The following is a 22,432-nucleotide window of genomic DNA, read 5'->3' on the forward strand; positions in this document are numbered from 1 at the left end:
GAATGGAGAGGTCTGTTATTTTGAGTGAGAGACAGAATCTAATAAAAAAAAACAAGAAAAATAAATAATATGCATTTTATTTCATGAAATAAGTAGTTGGTACAATAGAAAAACAGATCTTACTGTATTTTTGCATTATACAGTGCATTTAATAGCTTTAATTTTCCCAAAAATCATCAGTGCGCCTCAGAATCTGAATTTTACCAGTCAGGTATTAAGGAGCAGTAAAGCCACTCCGCTGAAGTACAGCTTTATACAAGAGTTTCTGTGAAGTTTCTCCAGCACCGAGCCTGGAGCAGTATTATCATTAACTGCTAACCACACTAAGTGCTAACTCTTTCGCCATTCAGAGGTGAGTATATTGTACTGTAGCCTGTGTGTTTATCATGTTTGCGTATCGTCCCAATCGCTCCACGGACGATGCCATCACCACCACCCTTCATCTCTCCCTCACCCACCTGGAGAAGAAGGACACTTACGTCAGAATGCTGTTTATAGACTTCAGTTCAGCATTCAACACCATCATCCCACAGAACCTCACCAGGAAGCTAAGCTCGCTCGGCCTCAACACCCCCCTCTGCAACTGGATCCTGGACTTTCTGACGGGTAGACCCCAGTCAGTCCGGTTCGGGGGCAGCACCTCCAGCACCATCACACTGAACACGGGGGCCCCCCAGGGCAGTGTCCTGAGTCCTCTGCTGTTCACCCTGCTGACTCATGACTGTGCTGCAAAACACAGTTCTAACAGCTTTATCAAGTTCGCCGATGATACAACCGTGCTGGGTCTCCTCACCAAAGGCGACGAGTCAGCATACAGAGAGGAGGTGCAGCGGCTGACAGACTGGTGTACAGTCAACAACCTTCACCTGAATGTGGACAAGACAAAGGAAATGGTTGTTGACTTCAGGAGAGCACAACACACCCACTCTCCACTCAACATCGACGGGTCCTCTGTGGAGATTGTTAAGAGCACCAAGTTCCTTGGTGTCCACTTAGCAGATAACCTCACCTGGACCCTGAACACCAGCTCTACAGCCAAGAAAGCCCAGCAGCGTCTCTACTTCCTCCGGAAGCTGAGAAAGGCCCGTCTCCCTCCACCCATCCTCACACTCTTCTATAGAGGGACCATTGAGAGCATCCTGAGCAGCTGCATCACTGCCTGGTTTGGGACCTGCACCGTCTCTGACCGCAAGACCCTCCAGCGTATTGTGAGGACAGCTGAGAGGATCATCGGCGTCTCTCTCCCCTCCATCACGGACATCTACACCACCCGCAGCATCCGCAAAGCAACCAGCATTGTGAATGACCCCACCCATCCCTCACACTAACTGTTCTCCCTCCTGCCTTCAGGAAGAAGGTACCGCAGCATCCGGTCCAGCACGACCAGATTCTGCAACAGCTTCTACCCCCAAGCCATCAGACTCCTCAACTGCAGAGACTGAACTGATGGTTTTTCTGTTCATGCACACACACTCTTACCCCACTTACCCCAGAAAATGGAAAGCACTAAAAACCCTACTACCTCACTGGACTCTATTGCACACTGTGTAATAGAGTAATTACTACCTGGTCTTTTTTGCACACTGCAAAATTTGCACACTGTCTTGTTATTTATTATTCTTTGTCTGTATTGTGTTGTATTGTCTGTCTGCACTTTTGTACTGTTGCACTATTGTTCTGTCTACACTGTGTTTATGTGCACCATGGTCCTTGGAGGAACGTTGTTTCGTTTCACTGTGTACTCTGTATATAGCTGAAATGACAATAAAAACCACTTTGACTTTGACTTTGTTAAAACAAGCTATGTGGGAAGAACCGCTAGCTAATAGTGTCCTGGGTTACCAGAACACTCATAAAATATTCTATGGAAATCTATGGTTACTGTAAATAAACGGAAGCCCTTAACTCATCCCAAATAAACATTTTTCAGATGAGAAATCTGTGTAGATTATTGTGCGACACCCTTGTTCCTTACTAGTGTTGCTTAAATGCGCCTCATAATGCAATGCACCTTTATATGAAAATAGACCAGAAAATAGACGTCATTGATAGTGCGCCTTATAATCCGGTGCGCCTTATAGCATGTAAAATACAGTACTGTTTGTTACAGAATCCTTTGTTTGCAATAAAAGGTCAGATGTTTCCTGTAGTTCTTGACCAAGATTGCACACACTGTAGCAGGGATCTTGGTCCACTCATCCATACAGATCTTCTCCAGATCTTTCAGGTTTTCTTTCAGGGCTGTTTCTGCCTAACATTGAATTGCAGCTGCCTCCAAAGATTTCGTATTGGGTTCAGGTATTGAGACTGGCTAGGCCACTCCAGGACCTTAAAATGCTTCGTATAGAGCCACTCCTTAGTTGCTCTGGCTGTGTGTTTCAGGTTATTGACATTTTGTTATGCTATATTTCTGGTTTGGAACAAAAGATTTGAATTTACAGAACTGAATTTTAAAAAACACCAGATTTCACCACCTAAAGTTTAAAACACAAAATATCAATTACATATTTTGAGTTTATTACATATTACATAAATGTAACCAGATTCCAATACTTATGTCTCCATTTAAGCTCTATACATACCAACTCAGCATGTCAATAAATAAAATAAAAAAACTTCCATTTAGGTTGAAAGTAAAAGGTAACTTTTTTTTTTGGCAGAAAAGATTGTTATTTTTGTAAATTTTCTTTAGAAATAGATACAGAGAATGAAAATGCAATATGTGTCTGTCCTCATACAGCAACTAAAGGGTCGGATCCTGGTTAAAGGAAAGCGCCTGAATAAGCTGGATGCAGCTTTCAACAATAACAATACGGTGGAGGAAGACGTGGTGTCTGAGGATGATGAAGCTGCAGAAGCTAAAGAGACTGATCCGAAGGCCAAGTCTACGGTAAGTCACACACATATCAATAGCAAGGGGGAAACTATCATTGAACATTATCTGCATTGAAGTATTTTTCAGTTTAAACTTAAACTCCCATCTTATTTGCAGATTAAATCAAGTGATTTTAGGGAACCAATACTAAGATCTTAACTCTTTAAAAGGAGGTTCTTTAAGTGTTTAATAGTGAAGGTGATGTTTTTATAAATCAAAGAATCGTTTCTAAATTGTGAAGTGGTTCTTTGGATTGTCAAAACCTTTTGTTAGATAGTTCTTTATGTAATATTTTAAAAAGTCAACAGTGTTTACTGTATTTTACTGTTGTTACAGTATGATACAGTAACCGTTACCCTAAATATAGTCCCTCTGTAACTTTTTAAATAACAACAAAAAATACAAAATACAAAAAATATTTTAACGAGTATTTTTCATTTCACTTTTAAAAACAAAAATAAAAGTGGCTCAGAAAACTAAGATGACGACACTGTGGCCACTGTGGTTCGTTGTATCAGAGCTGAGGATCTAGGTCCTTCCTCTAAGCCCATTAGGTGTTTAATGGTTCTGAATCGGTTGCAGTTCAAAAAAAGGTGATGGATGACTTCACACGTATATCATTGGAGGCTAGAATGCCCTCCTTACGCTACTGGTGTCTGGAACACACTTTGCTAAATTGGCAAAAAAAAATGCAGAAAAAATAAATTAATAATCAATTGTAAACCTTGATTAAACATAAAATAATATGTTTAAATTTCATAAGGCATCTTTCAGTTGGTGTTCTTAAAATAACTATTTTTGTAAAATTAGACTGTTAACAGTGTATTATTAAATGTTTAGATATTTTATATTCCAAGAAATGTACCTTTCATCCAAAGAAACAATATAGTGGATGATGTTTTCATGAATGTGGATACGATGAGTGAGTGGGAGTCTAATCTGTTTCAGAGCATAGAAAGAGCATTTTATTATTCTGACAGTCATTTGCACACTTGAAGCCAGACAAATCCCACAAAACCCACACAACGTGTTGCAGACGATACAGCACATTTCCATTTACAAATCTGAGGTTTATAGACTTGAGATGAAATCTGCATACACAGCCCACACACCCACTCCCCCAAGTAAACCACTAGATTTGTGATTTTCTTTTGTTTGTTTGTTTGTTTTTTGTGGATTGTATTACTTCAAAACGAGCTTATGTTTTTTTAGACAATTGATGTTGAGTCTAAAAGGAAAATTGTGTTTTGATATTACATGTTTTAAACAAGTCTGCAAATGATTTATAGCATAAATAGTTTGGAGTGTAGAGTGTTTATTATATAAATATGTGTTGGTTCTTATGTATTATATATTATATATATATATATATATATATATTTTTTTTTAGAAATCGAAGATCAGGCTTGCTAAGGAGCTGTCAGACTTGGTCATCTACTGCAAGAGCGTCCACTTCAGTGGCTTCGAGCACGCTAAAGAGAAGCAGTCCTTCTATGAGATGGCATCCTTTAAGGAAAGCAAAGCAAAACAACTGGCAGATAATTCAGGTAAATAAAAAAAAAACAGTATTTTTGGACTTTGTTTGTTTGTTGGATGCAGCACCATGTAGTTCAGCATTTCTTGTTCTTGTTCAAAAGTATATGGATACCCCTTCTAATTATTAAATTCAGGTACAGTAGGAATCCATTGGATTTAAAGTCAATCATTCATTTGTTTTCAGATCGCTCTTTGTCTCTTACAGTTAAACAGGCTGTATTTCAATTCCCCTGTGCTTATGAGACTGATGTATGCAAATAGCAGTATTCTAACATGTATAGTAAATTGTAGAAGTTTTTCCTGCAAGAAAGGGAGACAAACTCCATGTAAAAACAACATGTTGGATGAATAGATGTGTTTACAAACCTATGATCCTGTCATGTGTCTTCGTAGTAGTATGGTGGATTGAGCTTTTTTTGTCCATTATGCATATAAGAAAAGCTAGAAGCATCCTCGTGCTTTGCAAATATACAATCCTGCCTGTTTGTGTAAATCTGTAAACACAGATTCTTGTTCTAATGAGCATTTTACTTAATTCAACCATTTCTTCCTCTTCTGTTTCTTTTACAGCTTCTGCATTTGTGCGTCACAACATGGAGAAGCTCAGCAGAATCTACCCAGCAGGCTCCAGGACCGACTCCTCCAACTACAACCCTGTGCCAATGTGGAATGCTGGATGCCAAATTGGTATTCATTGTTACTTAAATGTCTCTAATGCAGTATAAATACATAACCTCAATAGTTTACATAATACACTATTTTAATATTAATCTTCTCTTTCGTTTGTTTAAACAGTGGCTCTGAACTTCCAGACTTCATGTAAAAAGATGAATTTGAATCAAGGTCGGTTCCTTCCCAACGGCCAGTGTGGATACATCCTGAAGCCACAGTTTATGAGGACCCCTGGTTCTCAGTTTGACCCCAACAATCTGACTGCAGGACCCTGGCTGCAGAGGAAGATCCTCCATGTCATGGTATGAACATAAATTTTATGTCTCTTTTATTTTGATGCTGGTGTTTTTTTTTGTTTTGTTTTGTTTTTTTTTGTTTCCCCCGTTTACTGAGAATTAATGCTTCTTCAGCTTTTGGTGATTTTGGCCAATTGAAATAACTCCAGAATGCCTTTGAATCAATTATTTTTACATTGACCTCCTGCTTTTGACATTGTGTAGAAATGTTATGCAGATAAATCATTACAAATGACCCAGAATATGATGCCTTTTCAAAATACAGATTCCCATTTCAAAATACAAGGTTACCTTAACAGCTTATTATGAGACTTTTTTCCGTAGTTGCCATTTATGTTGAACACTCGGTTAGACAGTGAGTACATGTTTCATTAACTCAGTCCATGGCTCTTGGCACAACAGTGGCAGCTTGTTTAACCTACCTGCTGGTCTAAAAAAGGGCCTGTAACAATAATTATTTTGAAATGGACAATATTATTTCCATGTTAAGATAATTTATTGTTACTGATGTCCTAATTAAATCATAATAATGCAATTACAAATTTGTATATTTTCTGATTATTTTAAAATTTGGTCCAATGCAGAGGAGGATTGGTGGAATAGAAATGTAACCAGACCAGAACTGACATTTTGCATTTATTTATTGATTTTTTCTCCCTAGGATGACCAATAGGAGGGGTGGGAGGAGTGGGTGGTATGGTGAGGGGTAATTGTAAAGTTTGCTATGTTTTATTTATATTGTTGATTTTGCCCTGTTCTTAAAATAAAAAAAGTATTAATCCTTAAAAAAAATGTTTGGGAGGTAAGCTTCTATTTTGCAAATATTTTGTTTACACTAAATAAAACATATTTTTTGTTGCAGTAGTACATTTTCTTAAATGACTTACAAAAAAATGTACTATACTTGTATTTTGTCATCTCGCCAAGAATATTATTATCAGATATTTTAATTAATATTTTAGGGCTGTATCGCCCATCCCTACTTGACAGGCCTAAATACAAGTATAACAATATGTAAGCAATATATATGTAAAAAAGCTCCTGTTGTCCTGCCAGGTCATCTCAGCACAGCAGCTTCCCAAACTCAACAAGGACAAACCCACGTCCATTGTGGACCCCTATGTGAGAGTGGAGATCTACGGAGTTCCAGCAGACACAGCCAGTGCACAGACACCACACATCAACAATAATGGCAAGTGTCATAAAAAAGAATTAGAGTTTCTCCTTTTCAACCCAAACAAAATATGAACTGTCTTTTAACACTTTCTATACTTGATCACAAGACACTTCTTCAGGTATGTGATGGTGAACACTCATGAGAACTCCTGTAATGTGTTTGTAGGTTTTAATCCGACGTGGAATATGAACTTTGAGTTCACCGTGAACGTACCCGAGCTGGCCATAGTGCGCTTCTTAGTGCAGGACTATGACGCTGCTTCCGCCAACGACTTCATTGGCCAGTACACTCTCCCCCTGACCAGCATGCAGTTTGGTAAGAAACTAGAAAAACCGGTGGCTATGTGTGAATGAGTGCCTACAACATATACACGTGCAAATGTTTCTAGACACCCTTGTAATGAATGCATTCATCTTCTGTAAATTACTCTCACTGCTGACACAGATGTTCAAATGTTACTCCTAGCTAAAGAAACACAATAGGCAACATTCAGGTTATCAAAAATGATTGAGGTTTTATATATTTGTAGTATGATAGTACGATAATGTAATTATTAGACAGGACTACCTCTCACACAACTTCATAGGTGAGGTGTGTGAGGTTTTAATGCACAGTATGTAAATATCACACAGACATCTTCTATAGAGATAACTAATGGAAATCTTGATGCCTTTCCTTTTTCCACAGGATACCGCCACATCCCCCTACTCACACAGAATGGAGATGTCATCTCTTCAGCTGGACTCTTTGTTCATGTCATGGCTATAGATGCCTAAAATCTGCCTTCTGCGGCCTCTGCGCCCACAATGCTGTGCTTCAGAACAATCACTGCTTCCATAATGCCAAAACCAGACCAGACTCCTGATTAACCATCAGAAGATGTAATTAATGCTACATATGCCAACATTTTACATGTTCAGTGGAACTGGAGATGTGGTCCAGGAAACCAAAACGTGGTGTTTTTTTTTTTTTTTTTTAATTTAAGCTCGTCCGATTAAATCTTTTGTAATCTTAGGTTTGGGGGAGCTAAGCATTGCCCGCATTTCAGTATATCAAAGCAACTGAAGTTAAACATCTGATCTTTTTACATTTGAACATAATTTAAATTAAGGATTCTTGTCTTGAGAATTGTATATATTAAGGTGCAATAGTTTCAAGTTAATAGACTCTAAAATATTTCAGCATACTGAATCAAAATGTCATTTGGCTTGTATTATATCTAGATCATTTTTGGATGAAACTGAGAATGTAAAGGTGTACAGAAACCTCAAATGGACCAAACCTGTTCAGTGCGTGCCTGAGTGTAATTAAGTGGCTGGCAGTTGAGGCAGGTCTAAACTTTCATTGCTAGTTGGAAACCCAGTAAGTTGTTTTTATATATTTATTTAATATTTTTAGGGGTCTAGGGGAGTGTTTTAGTTCTATTTAATAACGGTGACAAAAATTCTATTTTATATTACACAGATTTATGGAGTTGTGTTGTTGCTTCTTTTACACTACACTACACCACACTAACAATGAGCTTTTATAATGCCCGGCAGTAAGAACTACCAATATGCAATATTAATACAACCATATTTTGCAGTATAATATTCTGTTTAAAGCTTTATTTTTTCAGGAGAAGTTTTTTTTTCTTCTTTTTTTACTGCAAGCATGCCTATGTTCTGTAATGTGTACATGTGTGTGTAAGAGGATTTTAAAGTGTGTGAGAGGATTTCTATTGTGAGTGTAATCTGATGTTATTATATATCGTTCAGATAACTCATGTTGTGTGTGTAAGGGTGTGTGAACGTCTCTTAAATATGAATTTTCATGTATTTAATATACACAGGTTACACTACACATGGAATTGATAGTTTCCAGAGATTTGGCATATTACAATGACAATAAATTAAAAAACAAAACTTTCTGGGCAAAATCAGAATCTGCCAGGATTTTTGTAAGAAAAGCTGTCGTATCTGTATAGATGGGTATCAATGTTAAAGCTAGAGACGATATAATAGCATGGATGTGTTTGTGTGTCGGGTCAATATTAGTGGGAAATGCTTTTTTTTTTTTATATTGCCAGGGGAAAAAATAGGAGTGCACTGATGTTGGGATTGTATCTGATAATTTCATGAACACATTAAGAATGATTAGAAATGCATAGAAATTTAGACTAAGCCCACCCAAATCAGCATTACACAGGATTTCAAGTTTTAAATCCAGTAAAATGAAGAAATGCAGACAAATAATCTAAACATTCTGCTTTTCTTGAATTCATTAAACACTGTGTGAAGTGCCAGCTAAATCTAAAGATCTGTGCAGTGCCTAAACAATGACCTGCTGATACTGATGTATTCCAATATCTTTGTTCTTCTTGGTTTATCTTGTAAATCTGGAACACAATATACAGTTTACCAGTAGAGGATCAAAAAGTAGAGCCCAATCAAAATATAGAAGGTAAATTTTGTCTCCTGAAGGGTCTCTACTTATCCATGAATTCATGTGCAATGTGGTTCCTGTATTGTTGGTGTATATTGATCTTTTTACATGTATGTAAATCAATTCAAACATGCCCTGATTTAGGATTCAGTAAGAATATATTACACTGCAGGGAAGTTTGTACTTTTTGAGGGTTATTAAATAAAAATAAACTCTAAAATACTACAACATAATCACCCAAGGCTGTTATTATCTTGTTATCATGCATTCTGAATTTCTGATCATAAATGTCTGGGTTAGCTGTTGGTCTCAGACTGTCAGTGTATTATTTCTGTTTTTATTAACATCTGCTGACTGTCTGTTCATCTCTTTCTGTACATATTAAACTACTTTTTGATCATTTTAATAAGACTAGTGTGACTTTTTAGACACAAACATGCTGTAACATTCCTGCCATATGGAAAAGCAACAGATTTTTTAATGTATTTATTTTTGACACCATATTGTATACTAGTGTAACTTCTAGTCAATGCATTACAGAGTGAAGGCTGAACAAGTACATATTTAAGATATGGTCATAATTATACTTTTACCTGGCATACACATGTATTCAGAGCTGACTAAATAAAAAAAATAACAGTTAAATATATACTAGTAATAATAGTAAATCCTGATGCTTACATTGTTAATTTCCAAGGGTAAAGTACAGTGCAAATTGAGTAGGGTCCAAAAGTATGTGCAAACTTTAAAATCTGAAGATGAATGCTGGAATTCTTTAGTATTTATTGATGCGTCTCTACATGTATTTGAGTTGCCCTTAACATATTTTTATAAAAATCTCTGTTGAGCAGATCGGATCCATCCAAGAGCTCATATTCTAAAAAGAAAGGTGGTCTTAAGACATTTCGCTCCACAGTAGGTCAAATAAACCAATCAAGTTTTAAATGTGTTTCCTGTAGGACTGGTTCACATATGTTCACTTCAGAAATTAGTAAACAAATAACTGGAACAGGGTTCCTAGATTTAGGGTATAATTGCTACACCTCCTATACTTGTACAATAACAATGTAGATTGTGACTGTTCTAAACTGGTTCATTAAAGGTAATTAGAGGTATTCAAAGGTTTACATAATTTGGCAACAAGAAGTTCTTAAATGATTAAATTCATTTTTGTTTTATCTTTAGATTTTTTTTTTTTATTTAGAGCTTCCTGCTACTTATTGATATATTATAACCATTGTTCTAATCTGCCATCATAACAGTTTATTTTATAAAAAACATTGATTATGAACTACTAAACTGTAGTGAATTATACAATATATAGTCAATAGGCTTTGATACTCTATTGTCATTCTTTTCTATACATATTGCTTGCTCAGGTTCATTTTACTTTATTTTACTCAAGTGCAGCACTATGTAACAGCAAACATGTATTTTGTGGCATAAGCACGGTGGCACAGTTGCAGTGCTGCTCAGAAAGAAAATATAGTATTGATTAGAAGTCATACAGGATTTAACATTTTTATATTTTGTTGTCTATGACTTGGTGAAAGAGATTTGTTTAATTTTTCTTCAAAAAAGCCCCGCCTTCTTTTTGAGGTCACTCTGGCGCCACTTTGGCAAACGTAGGAAGTCTTTTCGGGAGCAGCCCAGGATGTTCTCGAAGTCGGCGTCGGTCAAATACTCCTGAAGTAAACATCGCCACATGGGAGGAGAATAAGAAAGAATGGAATGAGGGGAAAAAAGGGAAAGAATGAAAATAAATGTTCACAGTTTTCTGCATGTAATGATTCACTATATTGAGATTTCATGGCTTTACTGTGTGATTACACCACCATTACTCTGTTCCTGCAAAACTGTACTGTATGATTCTGTTTGAGCCTTTATATAAATTTTGAAGAAATCAGTGTGAAATATGTATATAATTTTCACATGATTAAAATATTTTAAGTAAATTTATAATATGACCTTTTTCTGTGTGGCCATGATCCCCCCCACTCTTCTTTTCTTATCTTACAGCAACAGGCAAGACTAAATGAGGTAAGGTAATGATGTATTAATTACATTACATGAAGGTCCAAGTTTATTTGAAAACCTAAACGCTTTTTAAATACATTAATCATCAAATAAATGGTTGCAGAAATAGTGGCACCCAGAAAGAAGTGTTGGATTGTGATGCTATTCGTGAAAATGATATCGATTAAAGATTTAGACCAGGGGTCGGCAATAGGCGGCCCACAAGCATAAAACATCTGGTCTGTGAGGTTGTTTGAACTATAATGAACAATAATTTAAAAAATAATTAATAAAATGCTTCTCTGGTGATGCTTTTGTTTACATTCCTCCCCTGTCTCTCTGTCGCACACAACATGAATTTAGTTTCCGCCCATTCTCGTTCCTTATAAGGGCGTTTTTTTCCCAGTTCTTTCCTAATTCACTAGCCAGGGTACAATAGTGTATTGGACCGCAACCCTGACAACCCTGAACACCCGTGTGAGGAGCGGTGTGTTTATTTACTTATTTTGTCTTTTCTTCTTGGGTTTACCTGCTTTGAGATCAACTGTTCTGCAATTGGGTTTAACAACCCTCTGGGCTAGAGAGCTACTAGTCTATAGCACTCCATCCTACTACACTTCATTTTCCATTCATTTTTTTTTGTGGCCCGCAACGTAATAGCTTGGAAAATATCTGACCCGCTGCCAAACTTAATTGCCAACCACTGATTTAGACTGATATGGGCAACTCCATGTCATATTTATTGACCTACACATACAGAAGTAGTGTGTATAGTATGGATTGGTAAGGAATGTGTAACTGCGTAACGTGTAACCATTCAAAGCAGTTTGAATATTTTCACACAAGTTAGTGCAGATTTTGTGGTAGGGTTTGGAGCGTTGATAGAGCTTCCAATAGCATCCCACACATTTTTTATGTGTTTCAGCCCAGACAATACAGGACAGCCAATCAGAACAGCAGTCATGTACATATATCACAAAGGCACAGTAATAAAAGCATCACCCTGCACAAATCTCCCCCATACAGTTTCTTACAGTCATTTCAGCAGATTATTTAATACAGCACGCACTGCTCAGTACCCACCTCTCGTCTGTTGGGGTCCACCCCCTGAGGGAGCTCACTGGGTTCCTTATTGAGCAGAAACTCAGGGCTCAGTGTGCTGGAGCTTGAAGGATTGAAGGTAGTAGAGACTTCTATACGTGAGCTAGAGCTTTTAGAGGGGCTCAGGGGGCTTTGGGGGGGTTTAAAGCTCTGAGGAGAGTTTTCACTGAAGGGTCCGCCAGGAGCAAAGTCGATTAAGTCACCGCCCATCGATGGCCTGCTTACAGCTGTATTACTCAGGTTCTACAGAGAGTTTGGTTAGATTCAGTTAGTGTGTACAAGATACAGTATGTTTAGGGGTTTAACACTGATATCTTATGGGAAAATCTCCATTCAAAATACTGTGTAGTCCTTAATCCCTGTTTGGGAGACACTACCTATATGTTCCAGACCCAGTAGTGAATCCAGGCTTTCATTTCTTACTTTTTACATGTTTTTACTGAATAAAAACCCAATTCTACGGAAGTGTAAAATGTAAATAAACTTTAATAAAAACAGAATGCAGTGATGTCCAAATCTACTAGACCCATAATTTGTTCATAGTGGGACATACAGCTAAAAAAAATTTAAAGAGACCACTTTAAAATGATGAGTTTCTTTGATTTTACCAAATTTACCTCTGGAATATAATCAAGATAAAGATGGATGATCATAAGCCATCATAGATTTTTGCACCCGGAGTAAAAAAAGGTTTTCCAAAAGCAGTGTGTAAGACTGGTGGAGGAGAACATGTCAAGATGCATGAAAACTGTGATTAAATACCTGGGTTATTTTCTGAACTCTTAAAACTTTATAAATATGAACTTGTTGTTATTTTTGCATTATTTGAGGTCTAAAAGCTCTGCATAATTTTTGTTATTTCAGCTATTTCTCATTTTCTGCAAATAAATGCTCTAAATGACAATATTTTATTTGGAATTTGGGTGAAACAACAAAGTTAATTTTACTTAAACGTATACCTTTACATAGCAAAATCAGAGAAAATGATTCAGAAACTGATGTGATCTATTATTTGTTTATTTGTTTGAAGAAAATACATCAGAGAAGAATGAGCCAATATTCCTCTCCTAAAACTCCAGCAACTGCTCTCCCCTACTTCCTATAGCTTTCCAATGTTGTTAAAAAAAGAAACAGGATGCTACACAAATGAAGATTTGGTTCTATTTTCTGTTGTTAATATTGTAAAATTTGGAAATCATTGCATTCTGTAACATTCATGTGGAACTTGGGTTGTAATAGGTTGTAGTGGTGATTTAAGCGCTAAATGGCCAATTAAGCTCTATTTCAAGTTTGAACTATTATAAAAATTTTAAGAACATCATCACTATCCAATGAAGACAACAAATTGAGAGGAAAGAGATAATACCTCCTTAACTTTCAATGGAAGTCATTGCAATAGAGTTTATTTCAGGTAATTTCTAAGAATTCCTGATGGTCCATTCATCAAGAAATTTGGACACAGTGTAATGGGTGTTCAAATTATGCAGTAAACTAAACATCAACAAAAACAGAGATACTTGTTTTTTTTATTGGACAGCAACAAAATGCACAGTACAAACTGAAATGTAATGAAGTGTATGTTAATCAGTGCATAAACTAAATGGATCACATACCATAGTAATCTGTGTAACAGATCCTGAGTCATCCAGTTTACTCTTCATCTCCTCATAAGATAATCCGCCCTGCAAAAGAAGGAGAGATAATTACACACACTGTGTAACTGTGACTTCTCACACACAGTCTACTGTGTGCAGTTCATTCTTTCATTGTGTGCTCAGTGATTCCTCAATGCTGGCTCCCCCTCCTGCCCACCTAAAGACATTACACACACTCACACTCCACTTGTGCGAGTCCCAGGCGTTGAACCATCCTGTGAAGGTAGGGGGCTCATAGCCCTGTTTAACAGTTATGACTGGGGTCTCAGGGTCCCGCTTAGCTGGGTGGGTCTTCAGGTACTCCACAGCACACCTGTAGGACTCCTGAGTCTCGTACTGATTGGCAGAGTTGCCAATCCACAGGAACAGCTGAGTGGAACAACACAAGCAACACAAGAGTCAGCTCAGAGTCAGCTTCAGAGCTTACATGCATCTACCAATATCTTAATATACAGTTTAATAGTTTAATCGTAACTCTCAATAATACCTTAAAATATCTCAAAATAAAAATAATATTAATCCTACTCATTTTTAATCAGTTTTCATGCACACTGGCATGTTCTCCTCCACCAGTCTTACACACTGCTTTTGAATAGCGTTATGCCACTCCTGGTGCAAAAATTCAAACAGTTCAGTTTAGTTTTGGCTTGTGATCATCCATCTTCCTCTTGATTATATTCCAGAGGTTTACAATTTGCTAAAATCAAAGAAACTCTACATTTTTATGTGGTGTCTTTTTTCCAGAGCTGTATAAAGGTTAACTATAAAGGTATCTATAACTATAAAGGTATATATCATTATAAAGGTCAGGTTTATAGCAAGTCTTTAAAATACTATAATAAGGATCCATATTCTTACAGTAAGGTCTTTACACTTTTAAGTTAGGCCTACATATCTGAAAGTTCTTAAACTCTTTCAGTAAAGCATTAGAATCTTTTTGTAAGGCCTAAATTGGTAAAACCATTAAACTCTCAAAAATAGCCTTAAAATCCCACAACAAAAAAATCTTTATAATCCTTCAAAATAACTTAAAATGTTAATAATGTACCAAAGTTTTTTTTATATATACAATGTTTAATGTGTATTGCCTCCACATTGTGGGGAAAGAGCTGCATCACCTACATGTCCTTCTGTGTTTCTGCCTCAGAGCCACATCAGCCAACATGCAAAGCATGAAAAAGGTGGTTTCACACAAAAAATACCTCGTCCCAGGTGTCCAGCAGCATGACATCATCCTCATCCAGATCGTCCTGGGTGAACTGGGCCACCTCGGTCATACGGAACCGACCCACCTGATTGGAGCAGTTGAAGAGGCGTGGACTGTGCAGCGCCACCTCCCTCTCAAACCTGGTGGAGGTGAGGGAAAAGAGTGAAATTCACTTGTTCACTTGTTTAAACACCTGATTGGCCTTTTGGTTATGCATTTTGTTTATCATGTGCATTTTTGCCTTATAATGATATCTTTTATACGGTGCACAAAGTTTTGAGCAAATGTTTGGGCTTATCTCTGAATGTAGTTCAGTGTATGACAAACAGTCAAAAACTATTTTTTTACTTTTTAAACAAAGTCACTGTCTATGTGTCTAGTTATCATTGCTAAAAATAAGTCAATAATGAAAAGGATGAATCAGTAAAGGACATTTCCCACTGCTGACTGTAGTGTAATTACCTCTTGTCACTGGAATACGCTCCTTTCCCACCCAGAGCCACCCAGAACTGAGGAGGCTCCTGCCCCTCCATCACGATCTGCTTATCCTGCTTCGAGAGCACATCGCTTACGACCTTCCCCATCTCACGCTCATCACCACTGCAGCCCTGAAAAACGCCAACGCACACAGACACACTCAACAAGAAATATACAAAATAAACAGCCAGCTTTCACTATGTATTCATAATTAACATTTTTATGATAAACACTAATTCAGCACCTTGTTTTAAAAAGATGTGCAGTGCAAAACATTTTATATCAGACAGTAATGTAGAGCTCTCACAAACTGACTTATTTACCTTTATAACCAAAACTCTGCCTCTATTGATCTCCATTTTTATTTATCTACTATTTTGACACTATTTGAATCTGGACAATTAATGATGAATACACCAACTGGACCAAAATTTCATCACAGTAATGGTTTGCTAGTTTTTTCAATTCTATGTTTTTTTATATTCTTAATCAATTTAGCCAAATAATACAGTTACACAACACAAATAGCACACAGCCAAGAATTCCATTTTAATAAAGTAGACACAGCAACAGATTCAGAATTTTTGTTTTTATCTTTTTAACCAAACAAGTGTTTATTTTGAATAATATATTTGATTAATTGTAAGATACAGAATAAAGTGGCCTATGTTGAAATTAGCAACCGGTTGCCAGCTAATTAAAAAAAATATTGTGTCATTAGATATAAGATGAGTAGAAGACTCCTGAACTGGATTTGGATTGGATTTTTAAAGAGACTTTTAAAATAATGGTAGATTGTAGCAGTAGTATATACATTTACAAAACTCTGCTTTTCCTTTTTTCTTGTAAAGATTAAACTTGTCTATTGTTATTCTATTGTTTGCAAAATTTAAATTGTATTTAAATTTGTAACAGAAGACTGATTGAACAATCTTTTGACACATGTCACAAAAAGTAGTTTAATACAGTTAAAACTACATAAATAAAAGTGAAAGAAATGGTTAGTTTTCCTTCATCCATCTTCGTATCTATTTTAGGGTCACAGTGACTCCAGAGGCTGCCTGGATTAACTGAGCACACATACCTTCTGTACAGGGTAGAAGTCCACAGCCTTTATGTTTTATTTAATATTATTCTAATCCTGATATTGATTCTATCATTACAAAGATGATGAAATGAAAAGAAAAGAAATTCACACTTGCCTTGCCGTACCAGGTGTAAGTTACCAGGTCAGTTTTGAGCAGGAAGATGTCGTTGGAGTTGAGAGAGGAGGCTCTGGCAGGAACCTCTGTAGCCTTGGTGTTTATTTCATTGGTCCCTCTGACCTGGAAGAGCCTGGCGCCCGGATCAGGGTTCACCACACCAGGTTTACCTGTGCCACCCTTACAGGAGATAATAATCTTAATTGAAAGTTTCTACTGTTTCACATCATTCATTTAAATAACACAGAGAAATAATAAAAAATACAGACAGTCTAGAAAACTCCCAGCTATCACAGTATCTGCACTGTAGACACTATGTTCAGATGCTATTCATAATAACAGGTGACAACAGTTTTCCATACAGTTTTTCTGCTTCACTTAATGTTTGGTAAAATGTTACAGTACCAGTCAGTGGCCAAATTAATTCCAGTGTTTATTTTTTTTATTATTTAAAATAATAAAATACTAAATATTTAAATGAATACTAAAGTCATCCAAACTAAGAAGAAAAACGTATAGAAACAATTCAAATAAAATAATTTATTTGATTAATTGTTTGATAAAAAATAAAGCAGCCTATATTGTAATTAGCTTATGATAGAGTGAAAAAATATGTTGTGTCATCAGATATAAAATGACTGGATTGGATTTTTAAGGAGCTTTTTAAATCCGATTGCGTGATCAGGACAATGCCTCTATCTGTACGACTGCAGTAGTATATACTTATATTACATAAGGAGAACTTTACCTCATAGATGATGAGTCTGCCCTTAAAGATGGCCAGGAAGTGGCGTGGCTCTTTGCCCATGGTCACTCTGACCTGAACAGGAGCCCCATTATATCTGTTATCTACATTCACTGCTTGATACGCGCATGCAGTTATCTCATCCTGTGTGGCATGACGACCCTGGACAACATGGATTAATGTGTTAGCACTGGTCATGAACTACAGTTGTGGTCAAAAGTTTACATACACTTGTAAAAAAACATAATGTTATGGCTGTCTTGAGTTTTCAATAAGTTCTACAACTCTTATTTTTCTGTGATAGAGTGATCCGAACACATACATGTTTGTCACAAAAAACAGTCATAAAATTTGGTTCTTTCATAAATTTATTATGGGTCTGCTGAAAATGTCACCAAATCTGCTGGGTCAAAAATATACATACAGCAACATTAGTATTTGGTTACATGTCCCTTGGCCATTTTCACGGCAACTAGGCGCTTTTGGTAGCCATCCACAAGCTCCTGGCAAGCTTCAGGTCGAATGTTTGACCACTCTTCTTGACAGAATTGGTGCAGTTCAGCTAAATGTGATGGTTTTCTTGCATGAACCCGTTTCTTTAGCTCTGTCCACATGTTCTCAATGGGGTTTAAGTCAGGACTTTGGGAAGGCCATTCTAAAACCTTAATTCTAGCCTGGTTTAGCCATTCCTTTACCACTTTTGATGTGTGTTTTGGGTCATTGTCTTGTTGGAACACCCAACTGCGCCCAAGACCCAACCTTCGGGCTGATGGTTTTAAGTTTTCCTGCAGAATTTGGAGGTAATCCTCCTTCTTCATTATCCCATTTACTTTCTGCAAAGAACCAGTTCCACTGGCAGCAAAACATCCCCAGAGCATAATACTACCACCACCATGCTTGACAGTAGGCATGGTGTTCCTGGGATTAAAGGCCTCACCTTTTCTCCTCCAAACATATTGCTGGGTGTTGTGGCCAAACAGCTCAATTTTTGTTTCGTCTGACCAGAGAACTTTCCTCCAGAAGGTTTTATCTTTGTCCATGTGATCAGCAGCAAACTTCAGCCGAGTCTTAAGGTGCCTTTTCTGGAGCAAGGGCTTCTTTCTTGCACGGCAGCCTCTCAGTCCATGGCGATGTAAAACACGCTTGACTGTGGAGACTGACACCTGTGTTCCATCAGCTTCCAAATCCTTGCAGACCTGCTTCTTGGTGATTCTCGGTTGACTCTTGACCATCCTGACCAATCTCCTCTCGGCAGCATGTGATAGCTTGCGTTTTCTTCCTGATCGTGGCAGTGACACAACTGTTCCATGCACTTTATACTTGCGTATAATTGTCTGCACAGTTGCTCTTGGGACCTGTAGCTGCTTTGAAATGGCTCCAAGTGACTTCCCTGACTTGTTCAAGTCAATAATTCACTTTTTCAGATCCACACTGAGTTCCTTTGACTTTCCCATTGTAGCTTTTGTAGCTGAGTCTAATCACTGGGTCAAATGAGCCCTATTTAAATGGGCTCATGAGAAGTCAACAGCTGTAGTCAATCAGAATCACTTACAAGAAGTGAAGAGGCCATGACATGAAGCTAATTTGATTGACACAACTCGCTACATCACCAAAATTGACAAATTTTGTTGCTGTATGTATATTTTTGACCCAGCAGATTTGGTGACATTTTCAGCAGACCCATAATAAATTTATGAAAGAACCAAATTTTATGACTGTTTTTTGTGACAAACATGTATGTGTTCCGATCACTCTATCACAGAAAAATAAGAGTTGTAGAACTTATTGAAAACTCAAGACAGCCATAACATTATGTTTTTTTACAAGTGTATGTAAACTTTTGACCACAACTGTATATACATATATACAACTATATACACTAAAAATTTATTAATTTTTTAAAGTCAAATGGATGTTATGGATGGATGGTATTCTACACAGATTTCTCTCATAAAAACTGTTCATTTGAGTGCGTAAACCGCTTCTGTTTATTTAAGGTAAGCTTAGATTTCTAGATTTTCACTAAGGCTGGCCATGGTTAGCAGCTATTGCTGCCTGACAGCGCTACACTGAGGAACTCTTGAGTGTTCTGGTAAGCCAGGGCGATATTAAGTATTGGTTTGTCCCACATAGCTTATTTTAACATGGTAAGACTACAGACTACAGACCAATAATAATGACCTATAAGCGGTAAAAAAGCTAGTGCTTAGCGTGGTCAGTGGGTAATGATATGCTGCTCCAGCAGTGCTAGCTTATTCATACATAAGGTGCACTGACGATATTTTAAAAAATTAAAAGATTTAAGGATTTAAGTGTGCCTCATAGTGCAAAAAATATGGTACAATTTAATAAGACAAAAACTAAATAAAATTGTTATTGTATTGAAGCAGCCTTTCATAAGCTTTTAATATTTTGCTGGTTTACATAAATTAAAGTATAGTATGTTGCAATCCGGTGTACTGGTTTAATATGGGTTTCCTCACCAGCCACATGTAGAGGATGTACTGTGGCTTGTTGGCTCTGTTGTAAGTGTACAGCACTAGGTAACAGTCTCCTCCATAAAACTGCCCATAAGTTCCACGCGGCACCTCCTGAAGCTCCAAGTTCTCTATCCTCCAAATCTGTGCAAAAGGAAGAAAATAGAAAAGTGTAAGCATTTGCATGACACATATTTTTCTAATGTTTATAAGTGCAAAACTTTGCATGGGCACATTATATGTGGTGTCAGTGGGCCTGTCTCCACACCTGAACTTCTCCAGAAGCATCATCCACCATGCGCTCCTGTGCAGCCAGTTTAGGCTCAGCGTGAAGTTCCATGACGTCAAACATCACCTGGTCCACTTTGGCTGTAGGACACAGAAGTAAAATAGGTCACATAACTAGCATAATGTGAAAATATAATATTCCTACAGTAAAGATAGAAAACAAGCCAAGGGCGTGTTATCACTCATAACATCACTACATCATCACAATAATCAAAACCTGTTTATATCAGATCTTCAACAACATTGCATACCGGTACCTATAGCAACATGGAAACACCAATAACCTATATGCTAACAGAAGTTTTAATACAGTTAGTTACACTTCATAGCCATAATGATATTCCAGAGTAGTTCTAGATGAAGAGGCATTCTCGTTCTCTGTTTATGGAAAAAGCCCCGCCCTTCAACAAAAACACTGCATTATAAACAGAATAAACTTTGAAAGAAGCCCCTGTATAGCAAAAATAACTTAAATTATAGGATGAAGGAGGGTGAATATTGCTAAATGGTTAAATATGTTAATACATATTTATATCAGTATTTTTCCAGCATTCTGGCTACTGAATGCTGACTGTCCTCTGTTACAGATTACATATGATCAGAACTGTTGTGCAGTCTTCTGTGTAACACAATTATGGATTTGATTACCTATCTTGCCTCTGGAGTAGGTAGATCCCAGCCCCACAGTTTGGCCCGGCTCCTTCCACGACTTGAAGAGTTGCTTAAACATGGCTGACTCCCCTCCTTCACTCATCACTTCTACATGGGTAGAAGCGGGATAGTTCTTGGCCTTTATGAAGCCCTAGAAAAGAGAATTAGATCATGCTAATATAATATCATCACTGACGCTAATATGTTTAAGATGTTTTATACTCTTTTGGTTGTACTCTGTTTAAAATTACACTTACACCATTTGTGTGGAATTATGATGTAAAAAAAAGTATTTTATACATGATCCATTTTTTGTTCCTTTTTTTACAATGTACACAAATTACCTCTGTTTTACCCTGTATTATGCCTCATTCTAAGTAGCAGGTCAGGCCTAAGTATGCAACCAATTACTCAGTTTGCCAAAGAAAATAGTCAATGTCAGCTGCTCTTACAGTTTTTTCTCAAATTTATTCAACCCCCACTGAAATAAAGTGTTTTGGCCAGTTTGACATTGATTTTGATCATGTCAGTCATCTTATTTACAATTATATCAAAGAGGCACTTACAAATTAGACAAATATAACATTATATTTATGATGGAATAACCAAAAATGTCTTTTCTGTGCTCACATCATTATCAGTTTTATTCAACCCCTAGTGACATTATTTTTTAGTACTTAGTACAACATCCTTTTCCAGTTATGACAGCTTTCAAGCGTGAAGCATAGCTTGACACAAGTGTCTTGCAGCGACCTATGGGTATCTTAGCCCATTCTTCATGGGCAAAAGCCTCCAGTTCAGTCACATTCTTAGGCTTGCGCACTGCAACTGCCTTCTTTAGGTCCCACCAGAGGTTCTCAATTGGATTTAAGTCTGGTGATTGCGATGGCCACTCTAGAATGTTCCAGCCTTTCATGTTCAACCATGCTCTAGTGGACTTGGATGTGTGCTTCGGATCATTGTCCTGTTGGAAGGTCCAACGTCTCCCAAGCCGCAGGTTTGTGACTGACTCCATCACATTTTTCTCCAAGATCTCCTGGTACTGAAGGGAATTCATGGTACACGTGCCCACATCTGACAGGTCTTTTTTCAGTTCCTTAGCAGTCATGCGGGGATTTTTCTCTACATTACGCTTCAGGTAGCGCACAGCAGTCGTGGTCAGGATCTTCTTTCTGCCACGACCAGGTAACGTTTCCACTGTGCCCTTTAACTTGAACTTGCGAATGATACTTCCGATAGTGTCTCTTGGAATATTTAACAACTTCGCAATCTTTTTATATCGATTGCCATTCTTGTGAAGAGCAATAACCTCTTCTCTTGTCTTCTGGGACCATTCTCTTGCCATCACCATGCTTGTAAACACACCAGTAGATGTCTAGAAGGATCTGAGTATCACAGTCCTTTTAAATCTGCCTAATTGGTGCTTATCATACTTGATTGCTGCTCGTTGACATCCACAGGTGTTTTCAATACCTGATTAAAAACACTGGAATGAACCTCTGTTCTTAGGAGTGGTAGTCCTAAAGGGGTTGAATAATTGTGTCAATGAAGAAATCACAAAAAGGCCATTTAATACTTTATGACTAAAACAAATGATGCTATCTTAGTTGCATTTAGTTCTTTAACAAGTCCT

The 22,432-nt window shown here is 37.2% G+C and overlaps 2 protein-coding genes across 5 annotated transcripts in view; one reads left to right on the plus strand and one right to left on the minus strand.

Moving 5' to 3' along the window:
• plcd1a (phospholipase C, delta 1a) overlaps nt 1-9,389 on the plus strand; it is a 44,717-nt gene extending 35,328 nt beyond the window's left edge. For all 3 annotated transcript variants that reach the window (XM_007253562.4, XM_007253560.4, XM_007253561.4), the window contains exons 9-15: nt 2,741-2,890; nt 4,266-4,422; nt 4,982-5,098; nt 5,207-5,385; nt 6,436-6,571; nt 6,722-6,871; nt 7,244-9,389. In XM_007253562.4, coding sequence (XP_007253624.3) covers nt 2,741-2,890; nt 4,266-4,422; nt 4,982-5,098; nt 5,207-5,385; nt 6,436-6,571; nt 6,722-6,871; nt 7,244-7,332 — 978 coding nt within the window. In that variant the 3' untranslated portion in view covers nt 7,333-9,389. The remainder of the gene's footprint in view (nt 1-2,740; nt 2,891-4,265; nt 4,423-4,981; nt 5,099-5,206; nt 5,386-6,435; nt 6,572-6,721; nt 6,872-7,243) is intronic.
• A 156-nt stretch (nt 9,390-9,545) lies between these two features.
• vill (villin-like) overlaps nt 9,546-22,432 on the minus strand; it is a 48,634-nt gene continuing 35,747 nt past the window's right edge. For both annotated transcript variants that reach the window (XM_022683001.2, XM_022683007.2), the window contains 11 exons: nt 20,797-20,950; nt 20,129-20,229; nt 19,867-20,004; nt 17,387-17,545; nt 16,639-16,818; nt 15,422-15,567; nt 14,955-15,099; nt 13,933-14,121; nt 13,711-13,779; nt 12,080-12,340; nt 9,546-10,666 (listed from right to left, as the gene is read on the minus strand). In XM_022683001.2, the coding sequence (XP_022538722.2) occupies nt 10,553-10,666; nt 12,080-12,340; nt 13,711-13,779; nt 13,933-14,121; nt 14,955-15,099; nt 15,422-15,567; nt 16,639-16,818; nt 17,387-17,545; nt 19,867-20,004; nt 20,129-20,229; nt 20,797-20,950 (1,656 nt within the window). In that variant the 3' untranslated portion in view covers nt 9,546-10,552. The remainder of the gene's footprint in view (nt 10,667-12,079; nt 12,341-13,710; nt 13,780-13,932; nt 14,122-14,954; nt 15,100-15,421; nt 15,568-16,638; nt 16,819-17,386; nt 17,546-19,866; nt 20,005-20,128; nt 20,230-20,796; nt 20,951-22,432) is intronic.

The sequence above is a fragment of the Astyanax mexicanus genome, chromosome 1 (genome assembly GCF_023375975.1).
Source record: "Astyanax mexicanus isolate ESR-SI-001 chromosome 1, AstMex3_surface, whole genome shotgun sequence".
NCBI classification, from domain to species: Eukaryota; Metazoa; Chordata; class Actinopteri; order Characiformes; family Acestrorhamphidae; genus Astyanax; species Astyanax mexicanus.